Source organism: Arctopsyche grandis, chromosome 5, assembly GCF_051622035.1.
Source record: "Arctopsyche grandis isolate Sample6627 chromosome 5, ASM5162203v2, whole genome shotgun sequence".
Classification (NCBI taxonomy): domain Eukaryota; kingdom Metazoa; phylum Arthropoda; class Insecta; order Trichoptera; family Hydropsychidae; genus Arctopsyche; species Arctopsyche grandis.
The window spans coordinates 27,405,090-27,427,575 of record NC_135359.1 but is presented as its reverse complement, the minus strand read 5'-3'; the positions used below and the strand labels follow the sequence as shown (position 1 = coordinate 27,427,575).

Below are 22,486 nucleotides of genomic sequence, written 5' to 3'. Positions count from 1 at the left end.
AAAAATATAGTAGTCAGCAGTATGACTCGGTGGTTGCATTTATGTTAAGCACCGAGAGGTTGCCGGGTTAAATCCCGTGTTAATCTTTAATGCTGCTTGTCAGACTTGGATATCTGTGACTCCAAATCGATCGTTGCTTACCAGAGTTTTCCAATTTATCTGATTTGCATTGAAACGGTTCCTTAAATTGGCAAAAATCATCCTACCTGCTGTCACAAATATCTGGATTTGATTTATGTACAATATGTAAAAATGTATGTACAAGTCCAAATCCTAAATGTCTTTATGGACTAATTCATTAGTAATTAAAAGTTAATTTCTTGTTCTTTAGCATCTCGAAATATAATAAAAACTGCTGCAATGTTTGTAATTGGCTAGGAAGGCGCATTGGGGTTTACCTGTTAGGCTTTCTTGGTATATATCTATGTAAATAAATAAATATAAAGGAGGAAGTCCTTATAATACTATTCTGGAACTTTTATTCGTGTGTCTTCTTGTGTCCTTATTAGAACGCAACGTCCTACATACATATATACATGTCTTGTTTTTCACCCTAGAAAGTATTAGAATAGAAAATGATTGTTTAAATTTATTTATTTTTATATTTGGACAGATGTAGAATTTTAGACAGTTGCAGACAAAAAAGGAAATATTCGACAAATTAAATGGAAACGATATGTAAATTGTATTTATCCGCAAATTGTTTTGCGTTAGGTGGAGCCCGCGGCAAAGGGGAAGTTTTGCGTCGAAATGGGCGACCAAAGGATGCCTTTAGTATCCCTAATAGTAAAAGTTTTAATACATTTTAAATTTCTTTTTGAGTCTTGGTAATTTTCCCGTTGTTGTGGTTCCAGATAGAAGGGACGGTTTTAATTTAAAGTTTGCCGCAAATATGAATATTTCGATTATCAGCAATACTTCTGGAGCTGACGCTATTTGCGGCGAAGGTTGTTCCGCACCCCTGCATATAATTTTAAATCACTGTCGTGGGCAATCTGATTTTCGAAAGTATATTTAAATTAAAATTGGACCAATAAGTCTTGTAGGCAATTTATATGTTTCGTTTAAACGGCATCGAGGTGGGAGCTGCTGTAAAAATGTTTCGAGAATCTCGAACTAATGTATGTATACTGAAATAGGAAAAAAAAACAACAATTTCTAGCGTGTACGAAACAATTGCCGTTTTGAGAATAGATTTTTTTTCGTTGCCATTTCCTTTCACTTTGCACAACAAAAGAAGACTTTTTTCTCCGAGTGGGTACCTACTCCTGTGGTGACCTTTTAAGCTGAATTTTTTATTAACAACTTGCCATGATTCCAGTATACATACATCGTGCTTGCTGTTAAAAAAATTTTGATACGAAAATATCAAAAGCTTTCCTCTGATTAAAAATTAAATTATTATAAAATTGTTTTTTTTTTTTTTGAGTAGTTGTAAATTGTTCACCTTCATATAAATAAATTTCAGAAAATATTTTAATTATTTACAGAGCACTCACCTTTACACAGGAATACAAAGGAACAACGCCTTGGTCTTGAGCACAAACCGTTAGCCAATAGTGAGATCTTGTTTCAGCGTCTAAAATGGCCAATGTGCGAAGTTCACCTGCAATTAATAAAAAATTGACAAATTTAGAACAATTTTAAGTTTTTGATACAATTAGTAATTACAATTATTTATATCTACATACAATCTCCTATTATATGGAGAAGTAGAAAGAAATATATCTTCTTCTATAGAGTTTTTAATTTACAACCATTTAATTTGGTATGTCTCATTATAACTTAAACTGTAGATGATTTTTTGAATGGATCAAAGTCCCAATATAAAATTTTCTAGAAAACTCATTCGAATATTTATCTAATTTAAAAAACATTGTTATCGTATAGGTCTACGTATTTATATTCGAATATTTATCTAATTTAAGAAACATTGTTATCGTATAGGTCTACGTATTTATATTATGAATGTATTATTATATAAATAGTACAATACCAAGTGTAATATATTGAGTTTTCTATGGGTGGTAATTTATATTTTTTCGTTCACCATTTTTGTATGTAGTATTTAATTAAATATATAATATACATATATTTATATTGTAGGCAAAAAGTAATTTAATCAGACACTAATAAATATTCTATTAAACTTCTTTTGGGGTTGTATCTTTTGTTTGGTTCATTGATTTTACCGTTAGGACAGCGGTTTCCAAACTTTATGCTACTACGCCTCCCTAAAAAAAATTTTTTTTTCCGCGCCTCCCTAACTTTTATTTTTTAATAGATATAATAATATAGACACGTTTTAAATAATAAACCTTTATTTAAAAAAAAATACTGAACACTACAATAGACAGAATAATAAAAAGGTTTTGCTAGCACATAAATTTATACGAACGCGTATATTTATTTTTATATTACATTACTAATTAAACTACATCTAACACATCAAAATTTAATGCGAAGGATGTTGTTGTTTATTGGCACAAATTTTATCAAATCTTGGGGGCAATATGGAGAGTGCCACTCGGAACTCCTTTTCGACTATTAACCTCGATATTTGGTTTTCATTGCAGCTAGTGCCGAAAAGCCCGTTTCGCATAAATAAGACGTTACAAACGGTAGAAGTATATGCATTGTTTTGCAATACAAAGATTCATACTCTCCACTAAGATTCATCCAAAATTTAATTATGGTTTAATTTTAAAACTTTTGTTTTAGTGAGCTATCGCATAATAATTCTATCAATTTTTCTTTCTCGATGGTTGTCAGCTTGAATCCGTCTTCTTCATTGTAGTAAAATGGATTCTGTATCCACAAAAATTTTGAGAAATCAAGGTCTTTGAAATAATTGGAAAAATGCAGCACTAAGCCATCCAAGTGGTCAATAAAAAGATTTTTACTTGCTTTAATATTGGCTGTGGCCCAGAAATCTTTGGAAAGTTGACGCATATCCAACTCATTCTTTTGTAAATTTGATTTCCATAACCTCAACTTTTTAATGACAGCTTTTACTTTGTTTTTTTGAACAAGTGGATTTATTTGTGATCCCTGCATTGATTTATTTAAACCGCTCAATTTTCCAAAAATTTCAAACAAATAGGCAAGTTTAACAATAAAATTATCGTTCGTTATGAAGTTTTATTTATTTGTAGATATTACGGTATGAAAATTATTTATTTATTAAAATGTTTTGGCGCCTCCCCTGGCAATAGTCCGCGCCTCCCCAGGGAGGCGCGCCTCCCAGTTTGGAAACCGCTGCGTTAGGAGGTATAATATGACTTCGTTATTTAATATTACGACCCATGTTATAAGTTTTAGGAAAATTCTTTGGAAAACCGCAAATGCAAACGAAGAATGCTGTAAAATGCAATTGTTAGAACATCCAGTAAAACTAAAAGGACGCATTTTGAATGTAAAATATGACGTTTAAAACTGTAATTTTCAGTTCTCAAATATATGTATATACGTATGTATGTATGAAAATTTTGCATGTTGAATTAAGGCGAATTAATTTTAGTACCTGAATGATGCAAACTGGGTTAAGAGAGATAAGTAGATGAATGGGTGTGTATTGTGTAAGCAGAGGTGAATTTGGCGAAAGATCTTGACAACTTTGATCCCGAGTAACGATCGGGAAAAATAATATGATCGAGTGTTGTTATAGGGTAAGCCTCTTGACTGTGGGAAGCAGTTAAGGCTTAAGTTACGGAGCCTTAATGAAAACCGCAAAGCGAGTCGTCGCCATAACAAGATTAGGTTCTACTTAAAGTTGAACAGCCTCTCTGGTTGACTTCTGATTAAAGTCCAGAAACACTTGATCTAAGCCAACTTGTTCTGCCCCAACAAAATGGTGCTCGAGATGCGAACCGATTCGTGAATTGTAAGTTGATTTTCAAAAAAGATCGTGTTGAAGAAGATTTTTTCAATATTTAAGTGGGTCAAAGTTAGTAAGTCGAAGGTGGGAGTGAGGTTTCAACGTTGCCACGATGCGATAATGTTTCACAACTGGTTGACAAGGGTTGTTTGTGTTTAAATTCTAACCGAGGGATTTGATTTATGAATTGCGATCACCCACGCTAAAATTTCGTGACAAACATCCGAATGGCTCAATCTTCGTCGCCTTGGGCTTACTGATTTATATTACATTATGCGAATGGGTATGTAGATGCCGTGTGTGCTTACAGAATGAATCTGTGTCAGAAAGAAATATGCTTCTTCAGCGGCGAAAAAATGGGTTTCAAAATAAGGTTTTATTTGTGCGTCATAAATCAAGAAAAACTACCCGAGGATTGCGCAAGGGAAGGAGCGATATCAGCGAGAGTTTAAGTGTTTTTTAACTGCTGAATCATACTCGAAAAAAAAGAGAGTCATTTAATAAAAAGCGAAAGTTGAATTTCACCTTTTTTTCCTCCCTTTTTTAAAGGACCTTTCAAAATTGCCATTGAAAATATATTAAATCGGATAAATACTTTTGAAAATTTCTTACGACCAACTTTCTAATTTTTTTAACGTTGTTTGATAATGTCTGCTATTTATAGGAACGTGTGCTAATAAGATCGATAATAATCTACTTTTGATAACGAATTAATCTTAAAAAGCAACCCCAATTAAATTTTCCATATTCGAAGAGTTTTTTTATAGAAACTACATATAATCTAAATTATTTAATTAAAATGAAATTATAATTTTAGATAAGAAAATTTGAAAATTATCAGAGCCGAAGTAGATTCGCCTGCTATATTTGAACGTAGAACTACACTCATTCTAGTTTAAGATTTTTGCAGCAATGAAAGATTCAATCATCAAAATCATTACTATCTTGCGCATTTGCTTTACATCAATGGAATAGGGATTCCAAATATTCGAATATCGAATAGTAGCTTTAAATTATTTATTTGTCGTTTTAATAAGTTCAAGATATTATTGAAATTTTAAGAGAATCATTATTCGGAAGATCAAATAGAACTAAATGTGCTGTAGATTGAAAATTGAAAAATAAGTTCGTATAAAAAGTATTCGAATATTCGGATTTGGGATCCCTACACTGGAATTAACAAAAATTTGGATTGTTACGATTTTTTACGAAACAACATATCTATATAAAATTTCATATATGACCAGTTATAATTGATCGTGGCATATGTCTACCTTTCCTCATTTCGAGAAATATCTCGCAAAACATTAAATATAATGTTTTGCGTTTAAAAATATTTAAAAATACCTGTAATACGTTTATTCTGCTTTCCCGAGATTCTGGACATACCGAATTTAAAATTATAACAATTTGTGAATTAAGTTCAACAGAAATAGTGTTTTTCGAACTCAACATTGGACTTCCGCCACATTCAAATATAACGGCTCATATTGTTTTCATAACATCGATGCAATACTAAGGATTGAGTATAAGACAATAAACCTACTAATTATAATTTTTAAAAGCGTCAATCTTGCTTTATGTAACGATATAACTATTCAATATTCAATTGTCAGAGATAATCTTGACTCAACACGGATTTTAGGACGTAGTATTATTTATCTTAGGAAGCGTATTTTACAAATTATTTAATTAAGTAGGCTTTAATGTACTGGAAAGATACATATATGTATGCCTTGATACTACACATATTTGTGATTAATAATTGTAAAAATCTCATATATTTAGTACATTGATGGCAACTTTTTTATGAGCGGAAAATATATCCTTTTAATGGAGCGAACCGTGAGATAAAACGCTGTATAAAAGGAGATCTATAAGGGAAGGTACCATTTCCAGTCGATTTAAAATTTTGAAAAACTTTACAACTTAACGATAAGCATTTTATAAGATAATAAAGGCAGCCGAACGGAAAAAAATTGGGGCTTTTGAAATATGGAGCTAGAAATGAATGCTGTGGATCCATTTGATAGCCAAACGCATCAAAGTTTCAGATGGAGTTGCGGATCAATGATCGTCTTTCTACCGTATGTATGTATGTCACAAATTTTTCAATTACATGGACACCCAATGAAAAGAGAAAACAGCAGCCTTGAAAAGTTTGTTGCTCTAGAGGAGATCTCCTATAGTTTAATTATCGATTGGCAAATCCAATTGATTCTTGGCTTATTTGTGGTCGATGCATTTTAAACTGCTGATTTAAAGAAAGTTTGGAGAAGAATTGTGAACCACACCCAGAATGTCAAAGCTCACGAAGATTACGATCATCAATATTGAGGGACTGACTGAAGAAGAAGAAGAATTAATACAAAGCTTCAGTGTGTTCGATTTGTCTAAAAAATATACAGAAACACGAACCTTTGAAACGTGACCTGAAATCGAAGTACAAAATCTCAGGATCAAATTTTCTTACAATCACCAAACTTCATCTAGTGATATTCCTTATACAGATAAAGTAAAAACTATACGATGAAAAATATGATTGTATTTTATCGTACAGTAAAATCCATTCTCCATTTCCATTTTTTAGATTTCGAAGGCTTACAAATAACCATTGGAGATAAAATCATTTCTTCACTACATAAATTAGCAATTAATTTCTGGGTCTACGCAACATGTAAACATGATTTTAACCATTTGAGGTTATGTATGTATTTGCCGATGATTATCAAACAAATTCGATTACACAATACTAAAACTAGTATCTGGGCCTGGTTTGGATAACATTTTTTTGTACATACCTCACAACTTTCATTATAAAATATGTGAATGCATTTTCTATTTTCTGAAGAACACAAAATAACAATGAATTAATTACAGAATTAATCCATTGAGACATCTATGGATTTAGATTTTTGTACATAATTATTACAAATTATACACACAATAAATACGGAAGATTTGTGACACCAGGAAAGATGATTTTTTTCCAATTTTGAGGAACCGTTTCAACAATGATCAAATACCCCTAAATCTAACCAGCAGTATGGCGGATCGAACCCACTGATCACTTGGTATATTAGCTACTTATTTGCGCATATGTACATATATACATATGCGTACATATATATATATATATATATAAAACGCACTTCAGTTTTCTATAGTGTGCTTCAGGTAAACCGCTAGCGAGTTTCCGCATGAATAAATTTGAACACGCGAATCCGGTCCTGGAACGATTTAAAAAGGAGGAAATTAGGTGCGCATTCGTGTGACCAAACTGTGACCGGAACGAATTCCTCGTCAGTGGACCGTCGGGTGACACGGGGGTGGGCTAATTGCTCAACAAGCCGATTCTGCGGATAGGGTGGCGGCTGGTAAGGGGTGGGTGCACCATTAAACTTACTAAACGGATCCAAAAACTTTCACATCCCCATTAGAAATATGAATAGTTTGATATTACAAAGCACCCTCCCCACTGTCACATTGCCCACCCCTACTATTTGCTGGTCACAAGCGCGTCAAACGACCCTCCAGGATCCAGGACCGATTGCTGATGTTTCTCTGATATAACGACTTTTAGTTTGGAACTCGGGTCGGTAATCGCGATGACAATCTGACTGATTAATGTAACCGTTAAAAGCTAATTAATGTTTTTTGGATCCAGATCCAGTATTAAAATAGTGGATTTTCTAATGATTGATTATTACCAGACGTAATGTAACAAGATTACATGTAATTTTTAGGAGTAAGTATAGAGAAGCGGTAAAATCTATTTGGCTAAAGGTACATATTTATTATAATTCATCTATGTATGTATGTATAGGTATATTTTCACAGGCTTATAAAAAAAATGTTAGTGCCATTTGTAATGAAAAAAAAAATCATTCGCGTGATAAGGTCGTTGTAATTATCCACAAAAAACCTTTTTGTTTCCGCTTAAGTATTATTTAAATGAAAACTGTATACAACTAGTAATTTGTTTCGACATAAATATTTCATAAGGCATGTGTTATTTTGAACGTGAAAGAAAGCTATTTTGTAACACAATTTTCACCATTGTGAAGGATTTGCTTATCGCAAAATAGCGCAAATAACTTAAAATTATTTTACGAACAGTAAAAAAAATACTGAGAAGAATTGAATTGGGGGAAAAAATTGTCGAGTGAAATTGATGGCTATTAAAGTCGACGAGAAAATTTTTACTGTAAAATTGTTTTTCGCTCGTTCGAAAAGTAAGTTGCAATATTTTTCAAATAAATCAAAAAGTTTTGAACGTCACAAGGATAAGGCTACAATTTAGAAGATCTTGATTTATGTTAATAATATTTTTTCTTGTATTTAAAGAAGCCTTAGTTCATTAACTATTTTTGAATAGAAATATTAATAAATTTAACATTCAATATTTTGTATTCTAATGAGAAATTACCGAATAGATAAGGAAAGTTTAATGTTAGTAAACAATGGTTATATGATAAAACCGCACAGAAAAATGAAGACAGAAAAACACATTTCTATCCAAAAAATGCTTTCCAGCTTTGCTTTTTTTTATTATAAATTTAATTTAGTATAAAGTAAAACATTTTGGTATAGTAAAATTTCACAAAAAATGAATATTAACTCTACGTGAAATATTTGACTTCTTTAAAACTGAAAACCACTGGAAAGTATTTTATGTATTCGGGTATATTCATACTATACAGCAGTTCACGGCTTCGGCACAGCACATCAGCTCACGTAAACGACAGTTTATATTCAAACTATCCAACACCTTACGTTTCAGATATGTTCAGACAAGTTTTGGTTGATTGCAAGGCAAAATTAGCTTATATGTACATAACAGATCACGACGATACGGCGCAATATTGTTTGTATCACATTGTCACTATATGACGTTTCCTAAAATATTCATATTCGCATGCGCACCTTCGTTAGTACGCGTGCACTCGCCACTATGATGAATATTTCCACAATGACCAAAGAAGACAAAAAAGAAGAAGGTTTTGCTTGATACTGTAACGTGGAAACATGAGAGAGAGTGTCCACTGTCTAAGTACATTAGTGGGCGAACACTACAGACTCCGAATTAGACTAACGGGACGTTAGTGCCAGTACAAAGGATACGTTGGATTTCTAACATACCTGGGCAAGTGCGTGCGTAAACAATAAACTCTTTACTTGTCTAAACAATAGATACATTAATGGATAGGGGAAGCTGTGCTGTGCACTTTTCCTTTATAAGGAGGTACACACGATAGATCAGACTATTCTGGAGTGGCCCGTGTTCCGTGTGGACCTCTCGGATCGTTGAATAATTGCTGTGAAGTGACTTTGGCCTTTAATTTGGATCCTGAACCCACCCCTACGCAACAATACCTTATGGTGAAATGTACGGCTGTATACATATAGTATGAATAGATTTTATCGGTTTCTGCTGTTACTTGTTGTTACGTCCGCGCCACGCTACACATGAATGTGTGCAGACAAAATGTACCAAAAAAACACTTTTCGTACTGTTGGTTACGTGCAGTTGCCAGAACGTGCTATGTATGTATATGTGATTTCATTCAATCAGTGTAGACAATTATTGTATTTTTTTTTGATTTTTAAATGCTTTTTATTATTACTAAATTATGTTCACAACGCATCTTATATCTATTTTAATCGCTACTGATAATTTTCAATTTTACAATTGAATTTTATTTTTGTTGGTAATTAAAGTATTATTTTATTATAATGTTAACGTACAGCTTAATAGGAAAATGAGCTCAAAAATTTATTTACAATTCTTATAAATGCTCATAATACATACATCTTGAATAATACATTAACATATGTATAAAAACTCTCCTAAATCGATATCTAAAGCAGACTGTGTTTAGGTAATCCCTGTTTATACCTGAAGGGTATAGACATTTTGTTGTAATCACCGAGACTCTTTAATATGGTTGTAAGTGATTCTGTTATAGAATCTATGTACTGGTTAATTTGTTAGTAATGTCTGTGAATAATGGAATATTATTTATGGCATGTAGTTTTTTAAGGTTAATATATATACATGGGTGTCTTATAAATTATTTAAAGGGATTTATTTTGTATTACTTGGAGATTGGAAACGTTTGATAAGAGGCGTTTTTCCATACAGGTGCAGGATAGGTCAATCACGGTAATATGAGCGCGCGATATTATTTTATTTTATTTTGAGTTGATTAAATATTTGGCGATTATATAATTATGGCGATTAAATATTTGGTCTATTGAGGATATACCACGCATCGCTTACAATAATTATTGTATGAAAAAATAGTATGATATAAAGCTGATAAAAAAATTTATGGAAATAAATGAGATTTGTTTGAAATTGATGGTGTGTAAAATGTATTACGAAAATATGAAACTCATCGTTTACCCTTGAAATTGAAGATTAAAGGTAGATTGAGTAGGGTGCGAATGAGAAAGGTTGAACGCGTTAGGCACACAATGAAAAATTCCATTATTTTTAACGCCTTCATAAGAAGACTTTTGATATTAATAAGAGAATAAAAAACCCGGAAAATGCCAAGGGGGCGGGAGGACTTTAAAATAAACACGCACCCTTATAAATAAATAATAAAACAATGAACGCACGTGCGTGAGTTCGGTTGTGAATAAATTTTAAAAGGGTTTGCGTGCGTGATTGCCATTAGATTGCAGAGTGTATGGGGCCAATCGTTAAAATACTCATTTTTTACAGTTTTGTAACACTATGACAAAAGGTAACGAGTTGATTATTAAGCCGCTTAGCTAATACCTGATTTAAATTACCTCGGTTTTGTATAAGGCGAGATTTTGTGTTTACATTTCGACTTGTCCGTTCCACTACAGAGTGACTTCGTTGTGGAAAATCGGGAACGATTCAAATGAATAAATTGATATTATGTTTTACATGTATGGAGTAATCAATCACACAAATGAAACGTGAGGTATGAATGCATATTTTGCAGATTAAATCTACGTGTCGAGATGCATTTAGCCGCTAGGTTGAAACTAAATTACTTCTATGCATAAAAATTTTATATTCAGATTCGATTTAAATGCTAAGTGGAACGTTCTTTTTGAGATTCTTAGTGAGATTTCTTTTATTTGCATGTTGATAGTACATTTATACATTATTCATAGTGACAGAGTTTAATTGAAAAAATCTAAATTTAAGGAATTTTAAAAATCCCGTATTTAATTGACTAGTTTTAAATGTTTTTTTGGTCAGAAAATAAAATTAAGGGTCAGTGAGCAGACGGTCTGTAATTTTAATAAATGATCGGTTATATACATATATTAACTGACCAGTTTATTTGGACAATTGGTTCGTAATTTGACATACGAAGTTCTATTTATTGTGCCATTACGAATAATGAAATTTTATTTTGAAATGTTTTTAAATTATATTCATTATACAAATTGGGTCAATTACAATAGTTTGATCCAATGATCATTCTAAATATAACAATTTCTTTTGTTAGCATAATGGTGAAAAAAAGCTCAAAAACCTTTCGCAAAATGAAATGATTTTTTGTACCCGAAAATTGATTTTAAGAGTAACTTTATGGAATATGAAGATATTTTGATGAAACTTGAAAAATTTAATGCCCAAATTGATAAACGAACTGAACACTTTTGTATAATGTTATTACTGACTATTTGATTATATATATATTGATCACAACTTTTTGTTTAAAAAATCATATATATTTTTTATGCACTATTTAGAGATCTCCAAATGTTTGGAATTTAATATTGAACGGAATATTACATAATATAATATATGTATAGATATGAAAGAGGAGGATTGCATTATTTAATTGATTAACTTATTATCTCCTTTGTCGGTGCTTTTCGCTTCGAAAAATATTGTACATAATGTGCAAATAATTTGAACTCTGAAGTAACATGATCCCTAGTCAAAGAGAACGATGATGTAATATTATAATTTTAAATCTTTAATTTAATCGACATCCTTAAGTATTGAGAAGAGGAGTTTTAAAGAGAAATTATTCGAATATTTGTGTTGGATCGAATTTCATGCACTATATATACACATGCATACGTAGAAAGCGTTTGATGATGAGGAATTTCAAACGTAAACATCCACAGAATGTGACAGATTTTAATGAAAGCCGTTAAACTTGCGAAAAGCTGGAAAACTCGGAAGTAAACTGTGCTTCACACCGTTGCCGCTAACTTGAGCTCTGTTGTGCGTAGAAAATTTAAAGTTTATAAAATAAAGCAAAGACTGTCGCGAAAAAGGAAAAAGAACGAAATAATTAAAAATAAACAAGGGGGCGTCTCTTTGTGAAAGTGTGGCTCCAGTGCCGTCTTTTACCAGATTGAATGGGCGCCGGCGAGGACTAACAATGCCGTTCCATTTCCCCTGATGAAGAATTTTAAGTGAAAATAAGGCTTCGTGTGAATATAAAACGTACGCGGGCGTATATACACTCTCATTGAAATAACGACGGGGAGCCGGATGTAAGAGCGATGGAGCGATAGAGGGAACACTTTGAGGTGGTAACCTGACAGGAACAATGCGCCCTGGGACAATGGCACTCGTTAAGCTTGCGGTTCGGACCGCACTGGAGACATCTTGTCCCCTTGCGGACGAAGTCTTGGGAAAATTCACGTCAGAAAAGCGACAAACACTCCAGGGTTCAAATATCATCGCGACAAGCATACATAAAACAAACCGACTTATACATACATATAATGAATATGCCTGTTGATATTTCGTCGGGTGGTTTTGGAAAGGAATTAAAATATCTATATACATATACATATGTATATAATTGAATGTCTGTCTGTCTCGTATAGGCTCCTAAACCACTGAACCGATTACGATGGAACTTTCAGTATTTGTTGTATGCATATCCGGGAAGATTACTGAAAAAAAAAACTGGCAAAAACCTCTTAATAATAATATTCGTAATTACGATTTTACTAAGTAAAGCTATCCTCCCGCCTTCAACGCATCACGCTGTGACAATAATCGCGCCGCGCCTACCTCGCACTCAAATGTGCTCGGGAACGGGAATTGCACGCGTTATTGTGGCATTGCAACGCATGCCGGGTTCAGCTAGTATTCATATATAAAAAAATTCAATTTGATGCGTATAATAAAAAAATGAGGACACACATGTTTAAATGATCGAAAAATATAGTGGAAGAAAAATCGAACAAGAGTAAACTGCCACTTTCGGTTGACTGATGCTCACCAAATTTTATATATAACTTGGTATTAAATTAAACTTTTGGACATGAAATTTCAGTTAAATGTTGCAAAAGGTTTCTGAGAATAACATGAAAAACATCGATTCTCTAGAGTAAATGTGTACTTCCGGTTTAGGAAAAATTTAAGGGTACAAAATTTATAATTTCCATAACAAGTGAAGAATTATCAGTCTGATAAACTTCATCTATTGTTACTACGTACGGTTAAAATTAAAATAAATGTCTTTAAATAACCAAATTAAAGACGTTTGCGTATAAGAGCGTTGTTATAATAGCATGACCGTAATATGTCTATATGTACAAGATTGAAATAAAATAAATCAGAAAGACTGAATATAAAAATGATAACTCTTCATAGTTCACTCCAGTTAACTGTCTTACAACCACGAATTGTTTCAAATTTTATTTTATACTAGAATTTTGGAAATGGTTTAGTACTTGATATGAAATTAAAGTTCAACCAATATGTTGTATTGTAAATTATCTATTAGTGAATTGAAAACGTATTGTATATGATAAGGTGTGAAAGTTTGTAATATAATGTGTGAAAAAAGTGACCGTTGTAACTGTTCAACTGTGGTGAATATGCGCGTTTGAATAGTCAGACATCATCAGGTCGATCTAACAGATGATTTCAATGAAATTTGTATTGATTAGATTCTTCTCGCGTTATGTCAGAGACATTTGTCTATTTTGTTGGTATGCCAGTAAAATATAAAAGCAATAAGAAGAGTAGAAGTGGTTCAAAATCAACTAACAAAATGTCGAACCCCCATTTAACAAATAAGTGAGGCTAATAAAAAGGTCATTTTATTTTAAAAAGCTAAGAGTGTGTTCTGATATCATATAATATGAAAATATGAAGAAAACTGTATTAGTGATTTAAATTAATTAAACCTTGTACTTATCATCATCGCGTTAACACTAAGTGTTTATAAGTCTAAATTGTACAAATAAACAAATACATGCCGGACATATTATACGTATTATATTACGAAAAAATTATACACGATTAGTTTTTAATGTGAAAAAGTAAAATAAAACTTCCGATGAGGCGAATATAGGATAAGGCACATTTCGCTCTAGTGCCCAAGTTAAATATGCGAAATGGGGAAAATGGGTATCTTTCGTTCGTTCCCAAACATAAGGTCATGCGATCCTCTGTGAAGAATATTTGCATGAAATCGGGACATAATAACCGGAAATATTGGCTTCTTGCCAACGATGGAAAAGCTAAGCTTTTCCGGCTAGAAAATGCACCGACACACTGCGTACTCGTATCCGCTCAAAATATGGATTTTCCTATAGCAATAGCAAAGACAAATAAAATTTCATGGCACCCATTTTTGTAATAAATTCCAATCTATATATGTATATATCGCAATATATATGTATATACATATATAATTCCTCAAATAAGCTACACGCGTACATATAGAAATGAAATAATAATACATATACGCCTTTCCTTCCCCGAAAAATGAGTTTTTTTTTACTTCACACTCAAGTCTCAGCGGTTTTTAATGAAATGAGAATTGAATACCCCTGCAGGATGTCGATAAGGCTGAATTATCGCCACTAATTAGCTTCTGGCACACCCTTACCTGGTAAGCAGCACCAGGTGCAGACGGGCCTCATTAAGCCCTCATAAATATGCGATTTGCATTCAGCTTCCAAGATTCTAATAGTCGTGGTACTAAAGCCTAAGAAGGTCGCAAAGTGAATGCACTTTGTTCAGCGTATAAAGTTATTGGGTTTTATAATACAAATAGGATCGTCAATTACTAAAAATGTGTGTGTATAATTCGATTAAGATTTCCTTTGTGGATGTGGCAATATTTTATTCATGACGTAAAATACAATAAATCGCCAAGATTGGTGAGAGAATTTCAGACTCTTTTTTTAGTATAATACGCTTAGTAAATAAATCTCTTTTTCCTTTTCTTTCCGCCTTTTTTTTTGTTTAAAGAGAAGCAGCCTACTGAGGGTTCCGTAACAAAAGGAAAAACCGTAACGTAATGGCTACAACAAAATGAATGAATTTACGTATCGCACACAATGTCGTTTTTTCAAAAGCAGTACTTTCCAGTTTGAATCGTCTGTATACGTTATGTATAGATAAAATCAACATTGACAAATGTGACTACGAGTTGTGTACGACGAATTTTAAATTGGCCTTTTATAACTGAACTTATTACAAGTTTACGTATAGTTATATGTATGTATGTACATAGATATAGATTTAAGGAATAAGTTTAAGTTGAGATAAAAATACGCTGACACATGATTAGTTATTACATAATTTTAATGCCTTATTTACATTTGTTTAAATTGTTTTATAATATCATAAAAACCGTCTTTAACTTACGCGTTTGATACGCTATATATAAAGTCACGATTTTCATTCGGTTTTGGGGCTACAAATCAACTCAAATTGATGATTAGATGAACTCTATTTATCATAAGTACTACACAAGAAGACGTAAGAAAATAATTGAAAGAAAAAAACCATGTAAAACAAGGCATGAATATACATGCGTATGTCCAGGGCTGGCCCGAGGGTATATGGTGCCCCTAGGCTGATTGGCTTAAATTTTTAAACAATTAATTTTATGGAAGTTCTAGAAATTTTATGTTAAAGAAAAATATATTAAGACAAAAACAAAAAATTAATTTAAAATTTGTATTTAAAATAGACACGTTTTAGGTGTAAAAATGAATAAAATAAAATGAAATGCGGATAACTATGAATAAATTCGGTATTGAAGACATTAATTTATATTCAACAATGAATTGAATAATTTTTTTAGAGTGGACATTTCTTCTTTCGAATATGATTGGTTAAGATATTTAATTTCGTCAAGCAAATCCATCCCTGATATATATGTATGTGAAAATAGTTTGCTGTTTTACAAGTTATATTCGTGAGTCGTTGTTATTTGACAGTCAACTTCCTACGTTTTTAGTAAATTATAAGGTTTTACAATCAGTATTGTTACTTTGAGTAGAAAAATGAAGTCTAATATAGAATGTTTTATAAGTTCAAAGAAAGCCAAATTATTTTTTCAATTTAATAATCAAAAAAAGAAAAATGGGGGCGCCTCGCAGCGCCCCTTGTCTATGGCGCCCTAGGCACCTGCCTAGTCTGCTGCACCTTTGAGCCGGCCCGGAATATGTCAATGGTGATATTCGATTGTAATGGTAATTGTTTAAGTGATACACAACATCAGAAACATTATGTTAAGATAAAACATTGACCAGATTTAAATTTACTTTGGATCAAAGAAAACTTGAATATAATAATAAAAACGTAAAATAAGTCTGTATTTATTTTTTAATCTCTAATAATATGAATACGAAGTTCTGAATTTTGATTGACGAATTATGATGGCTTCCAAATTTTCTGTCTAAATAAAATTTAATTAAAAAATGTAAGAAACCGATTTTCATGTCTATATTTTGGAAGATTTATGTAGCTATGAGTAATTTGAACTTCAAATTGCTGTCAGAAAAATGATTTATAGTACATTTCCCGAGGCAGGCAACACTGTTAATAAGAATATGTAATCCAGTACGAATGTTACTTTAAACTCTTCGTACATACTATTTAAATACAGAAAATTTTTCTACCCCACAAATGGTTTTGAAAATAATCGATAAAGAATTATATTAAACAGAATAAGCCAGCGACGATAGATGGAACGCTTTAGTAAATATTATATAAAATAACCGTCTTCCATTAGCAAATGAGGCTTTTATGCGAGGTGTATTTTCATCGATTACAAATCGAACCGGAAACGGAACCGATATATTAAAATGTACAGCGACCACCCGTTAAATCAACAGAACACGAGTGAAAAATTCGCGAATTTGCATGTCGCACAGACACCGTCCCGTATCTCACGGTAAATATTTGACCGAAGTTGAGGTATAATGTAAATATGTATGTTTGGCCGGGGATGGGAGGGTTTGGGGGGACGGTGGGGCGGATTTGGGGGGTTGCTAGAGGGGTTCCGGCAGCCAGAGTTGGGTTTGTTTGGGTCTTTGCTTAACCTATGCGGATCGCATTGTTTACACGTGCCCGCGATCGTGGCGCCACGTTGGTATTTATGGGCCCACCTGTCCTGGAAAATCCGGAAAATCAAATCCGTTCGAAAGCCTGCCCGATAACGTCGGAAATCCCTCTGCGAAGATATTTCACGCGTATCGTTCGCGACGAGTATTACAAAATAATTAAATTACCGTGCGTCCAAATCCGAAGGTTGTGTGAAAATTTTCGGTCGTTTTTCTCGACCGGTGTTTAGTTAGCGTAAATGGAAAGCGATTGTTTAATTTGAAAATAATAAAATAAAAAACTCTTTTAATGATGAAAACGTTCGGTTTTATCTTCGATGTATTATGTTACGTGAATTGATATTTTTCGTGGAATGATTTACATTTAAAAAATGTAAGAATTTAAGATCGAATTTCACGCAAATTTAAAAGGTGAAATGTAAAAAAAAAATGCCAAGAAAATTTGGCCAATTAACTTCACATTGAGTTTCGTTCAAAATTCTTCATAAAGATGCTGCTGTTCAACAAGCATTCACTTTCATAAATGTAAATTCTGATTAAAAATAACATCGTTCAAAAAATTTTATGCTTTCTGAAGTGATGTTTGATGTGTGTTGTATTTTATTCAAATAGCCAAGTACATACTAATAGTAATAAAGTGTCAATTTATCCTTTTCAAGTATGACAGATATAGGCAATAAAAATATATTGATATTTATTTAAGCATATACTTTTTCAAATAGTCTCCACTTTTCGACTAACAATAAAAAAGTAATTTAAGGATGTATTACATACTATATTACATACGTAAGTAAGAGCAATTCATTACTGCCTTTTTTTTGAAAGGAACAAAAAATATGTAGAATCAATCGATTGATTTTAAAAAACGTTGCCAATAGTTACAGGGAAAGTACTAAGCGATTATCAAGTGATGTAAATAAAAAATAATGCTCTTACGAAAAACCAACCTCTTAATTTCGATTTTAGAAGTGGAGGTGAAAATCTTCGGTAAAAATTAAATAAATTTTCAGTATTCAGAACAGCATTCTGAATACTGAAAACATAAATTTTCAGTATTCAGACTCAAAATTCTGAGAATTCAACTTTAAGTGTTAAGATGCAATTTTGAGATTGCAAGAATTTTGAACTGAATTTTAAGAATTCTAAAGAAAAAACAATTTTGGGATCATATTTATTTATTTATTTATTAACAAATTTGCCATAGTGACTTTACAGATTAGCTCCTAGTCGTCACTATGGCATATCGATATGTCAACTAAACTTTGACGACATTATACCCATACATAATAAAAAAAATGAAATATTATGCTAAATTGTGCTATTATTTAGTTTGGTTCATTATTTAATAATAAATTTGGACAATATTTATGTATAATACATACATTTGAAGGTGCCGGGTTCTATTTCTGAATGAAAATGAATTTTTCAGAGTATGCTGTTGGTCAGACTTGGATTTGTGACTCCAGGTTGATCGTTTCTTATCAGAGTTTGCCAATTTTCTCTGATTTCATTGTTGAAACGGTTCCCGGTAAAATTGGCTAAACATCCTTCCTACCTACGATGTCACCACTATTTGAAATTTGATGGATGTACAATAAAAATTTATGTACAATTCATAGATGTCTCGTTAATTTGCGAGTTTTTTCAGTGTCTCGCAATTCAACGACTTATAATAAAAAAATGCTGCATTTGTATTTGTAATTGGCCAGGAAGGCGCATTGGGATTTACCTGTAAGGCCTTCCTGGTATATATGTAAAATAAAAATAAAATAAAAATAAAATTTGTATTGTAAATACATATGTATTGTGTTGTGAACACAAATTTTATCACTGTTGATCTCTGAAAAACCGTTGCGACAGACAAACCACTAAACAAACATCACAACAAACGGTCAATTTTAGATTTTATTTATTTTGATTGTGTCACAATGCCATGACAGGTCACTCTAATTCGAAACTAATGTTACATATATGTATGTATATATATACATACATATATGTAACTAGCAACATTGCATTGGATAAGTTATAATGCCAACAACTGTTGGCATTATAACCTATCGAATTATAACCTATAGAATCTTAAAAGTCAAAATTGTACTTTTAACACATTTTTTTCGATCATTATGTATCGATTGGGCCAACTTTATATTTCACCATAATTGTAAATAGGTTTTTGAGTTATTTTTCCAATTAGGCTGTACATTAACATTAGAATAATATAATACTATAATTACTAACAAAATTAAATTAAAATTGTAAAATAGAAAATTATCACTAGATCAGTAGCTATTAAAATAGATGTAAGATATATTGTGAACATAATTTAGGAATAATAAAAAGCATTTAAAAATCAAAAATCAAATATTTCACTACGTTTATAAGGATTGTTTTTAAATTACAATTGTTTTTAATTATATTTTTATATAGACGTACTAATTCGAGCGGCTAATTTATATTCGAATTCAGCGGATCAAATTTAGTAATGTTTGATTAGTCTCCGCTCCGGTAAGTAAAATACGTGATTTTTTACTAACCTCTTCTTACTTTCACTTAGAATTACTATTAAGGAAAAATTTTGCCTCCTTTCCGATCGTTTTCATACTTTGCCATTTTGCTCATTTTGGTCATCAATATACATAAGTGGAAGTATCATCCGCCATTACAATGGTGAAAAATAATCGTAATAGACACGTTTGAAAATACTCCATCGAACTTCTCCCTGACGTTTATCCAGCGTTTTTTTAGCCTCTTCTCACATTTCGCCTTTTTCTTTTTTCACTCTATATTTTTTGTTCCTCTGTGTATCATCCAGATCTTGACAATAACGATATATGTACGTTGATAGACAGAATCATTGATTCCGGCTTGTCGACCTGTCTACTAGTAAAAAGTCGCTTAACCAGTTACATACAAACCAAATCAAAGAGCTCGGCACAGTTTTTACGTCATAATGATAGAATTGCAACCGGCAGAAAAATAACAATAACAGTTACGCGCGAGCTTAAAAATAAACCAGAAGTCTTAATATTCGATTGGGTTTTTATTTGATGACATAGGCAATGGTGAACTGACGGAAGTTTCGTCGTTATTGAGCATAGGGCACGCTTTGCACCCAACAAAACGGTCGCTCGTTTGGCGAAGCTCGGCAAACAGTGGATTTTGTGGACTAGCGCAACCGGGACGATTTATTTATTTATTTTCTGGGATCGAGTGGAAATGGCGGATCAGCTCACGCGCGTCATATCTCGAACACGGTCATCCATCACGACAAACGATGGTCGTTTTGATCGAAAATTCACCGCGGGTCTGTTGGGTTCTGGGTATTGGGGCAAACATAACCTTCGGCGAAAAGCGATCGCAAATGTTTACCAATTTGATCTCGGCCATAGTACATTTTTCGTTCCGTTTGATTTTTTATTTTTTTTTTTTGTGCTTCTCTTGACTCTTTTTATTTGTACTTTTTTCTGTTGGACTGTGTTTATATTTTTTGCTGTGAAGAAGAGCGAAATTGAGCCCGGTTCGCGGTCGTGTGCAATCAATCCGCAAAGGGTTGTTTACCACTGTAATTAAGGCAATATGCGGGTGGGTCTACCATATAAAACTCATCGTCAGTTTAATATTCTTTTACTGAAAATGAAATTTCGGCACATTCGGGCGTGTGAAAGATCTGTGTTCGTTCTGATTTAAAATATAGTAGCAATAAAATAGACGAGGATTTTATTTACAAAATACGGCACGAAAATGCCGAGTCTTCTTATATTCGAGCCTTAAATAAATATGAAAAATAAATACACTTTTCCTTAAAGCAAACAGGCCGTCTTATATATTACCTATAGAACCAGTGGAGTAAATTGAAATATTGAACGATTTCAATAAAAAGGATAGCGTATTTGTATTATATTTAATATATTGTGTTTGTATATTGTATATGTACATATATGATGCAATTGCTATTATTTTAGGAAATACAAATTACATTTATCATTTTTATTTCGTCATATTTATAGAATACTAGTTGTTTTACCCGGCTTCGCTCAGTGTTTGTAATATAAAAAGCTTAAACATAGCGAATCTAATAGTAAATATTCATTTGTTTTTTATTAAATTTATTTGAATAGAAAAAAAAATATATCGAATGGAAACCATATCGAATCGTCGTCATAGAAAATTGGTTTTCGATGTTACCTACAAACCTTATATACTTACATACATAGTTACATATGTATATGTATATTAGATGAACAAAATCTTTATATTTGACGAAAAAAATAAAAACGTTTCTTAGAATAATTATCAAAATGTATTATATGTAGTTTGGAATACGTTTTTGATATTAAAACATTCATATAAGATTATATAATTTTCAATATAATATTTGAATTTTGAACGTACGTATTTTGAAATGAATTTGATTGAATATAATGAAATTTTTGTGTTTTAGGGAATTAATTCATCCAACTGTAGATTATTTAAAAAACATATTATGTACATATGTATTTTGAGAATACCTACTTACATATACATATGTACTTTAATTTAAAATTCTCTTTTATAGATTGAATATTAAATAAACGTGAAGTAAGTAGAAATATAAAGTACTATATCTTTCTGAATTTAAATAAATTTTTACATTCAATTTTTTTGTATATAAATTAAGAAAATATTTTTGATTATTCAATTTTTATTATTCAACCACATTCTTTTCTTCCAATGGCAAGTGATAACTTTTGGATTAACATACATACATACATATATGATACTCGTGTAATGGATCCACGGTTTTTTATTCTATAGATAAGAATTTCACGGACCACTGATCGAGAAACACTTCAGAATGGTACTTGAATTCGATAATTTATTTTTATTTCTGTGAAATACGAGATTTTTATTTCGCAATGTTATCTTTCATTTTTACTCTTTTTTACTTGAAAATATATTTTTTTTATTTGAAAAAATAATTGTCCTTTGCGTGGATGGCTTCGAAAAAGTGTAAGGAATATTGAAGACGTCCTTGAAATTAAAACTTTTGGGTCGAAGAGTGGCAGCACTTTGAGTTCGTATTTATTTATATAAAATGTTGACACATCCCGTTTATATACGGAGATATTCCATCGTTAGAATTGATAATGGAAAAGATTCCTTTGTTCAATCGCGATATTTTCTATCGCTTGAGTTTCCCTTCACACAAAGCAAGTGGAGCATTTTCAACAAGGAACTAAAGTGGCACAGACATTTTTCTATCGGACAGAATGTTGAAATCAAATACAGCTT

At 31.9% G+C, this 22,486-nt stretch overlaps 1 protein-coding gene across 1 annotated transcript in view; it reads right to left on the bottom strand.

Annotated features, from left to right (window-relative positions):
- LOC143912397 (fat-like cadherin-related tumor suppressor homolog) overlaps window positions 1-22,486 on the bottom strand; it is a 109,861-nt gene that overhangs the window by 19,015 nt on the left and 68,360 nt on the right. The window contains exon 2 of the mRNA XM_077431674.1: window positions 1,500-1,606. Coding sequence (XP_077287800.1) covers window positions 1,500-1,606 — 107 coding nt within the window. The remainder of the gene's footprint in view (window positions 1-1,499; window positions 1,607-22,486) is intronic.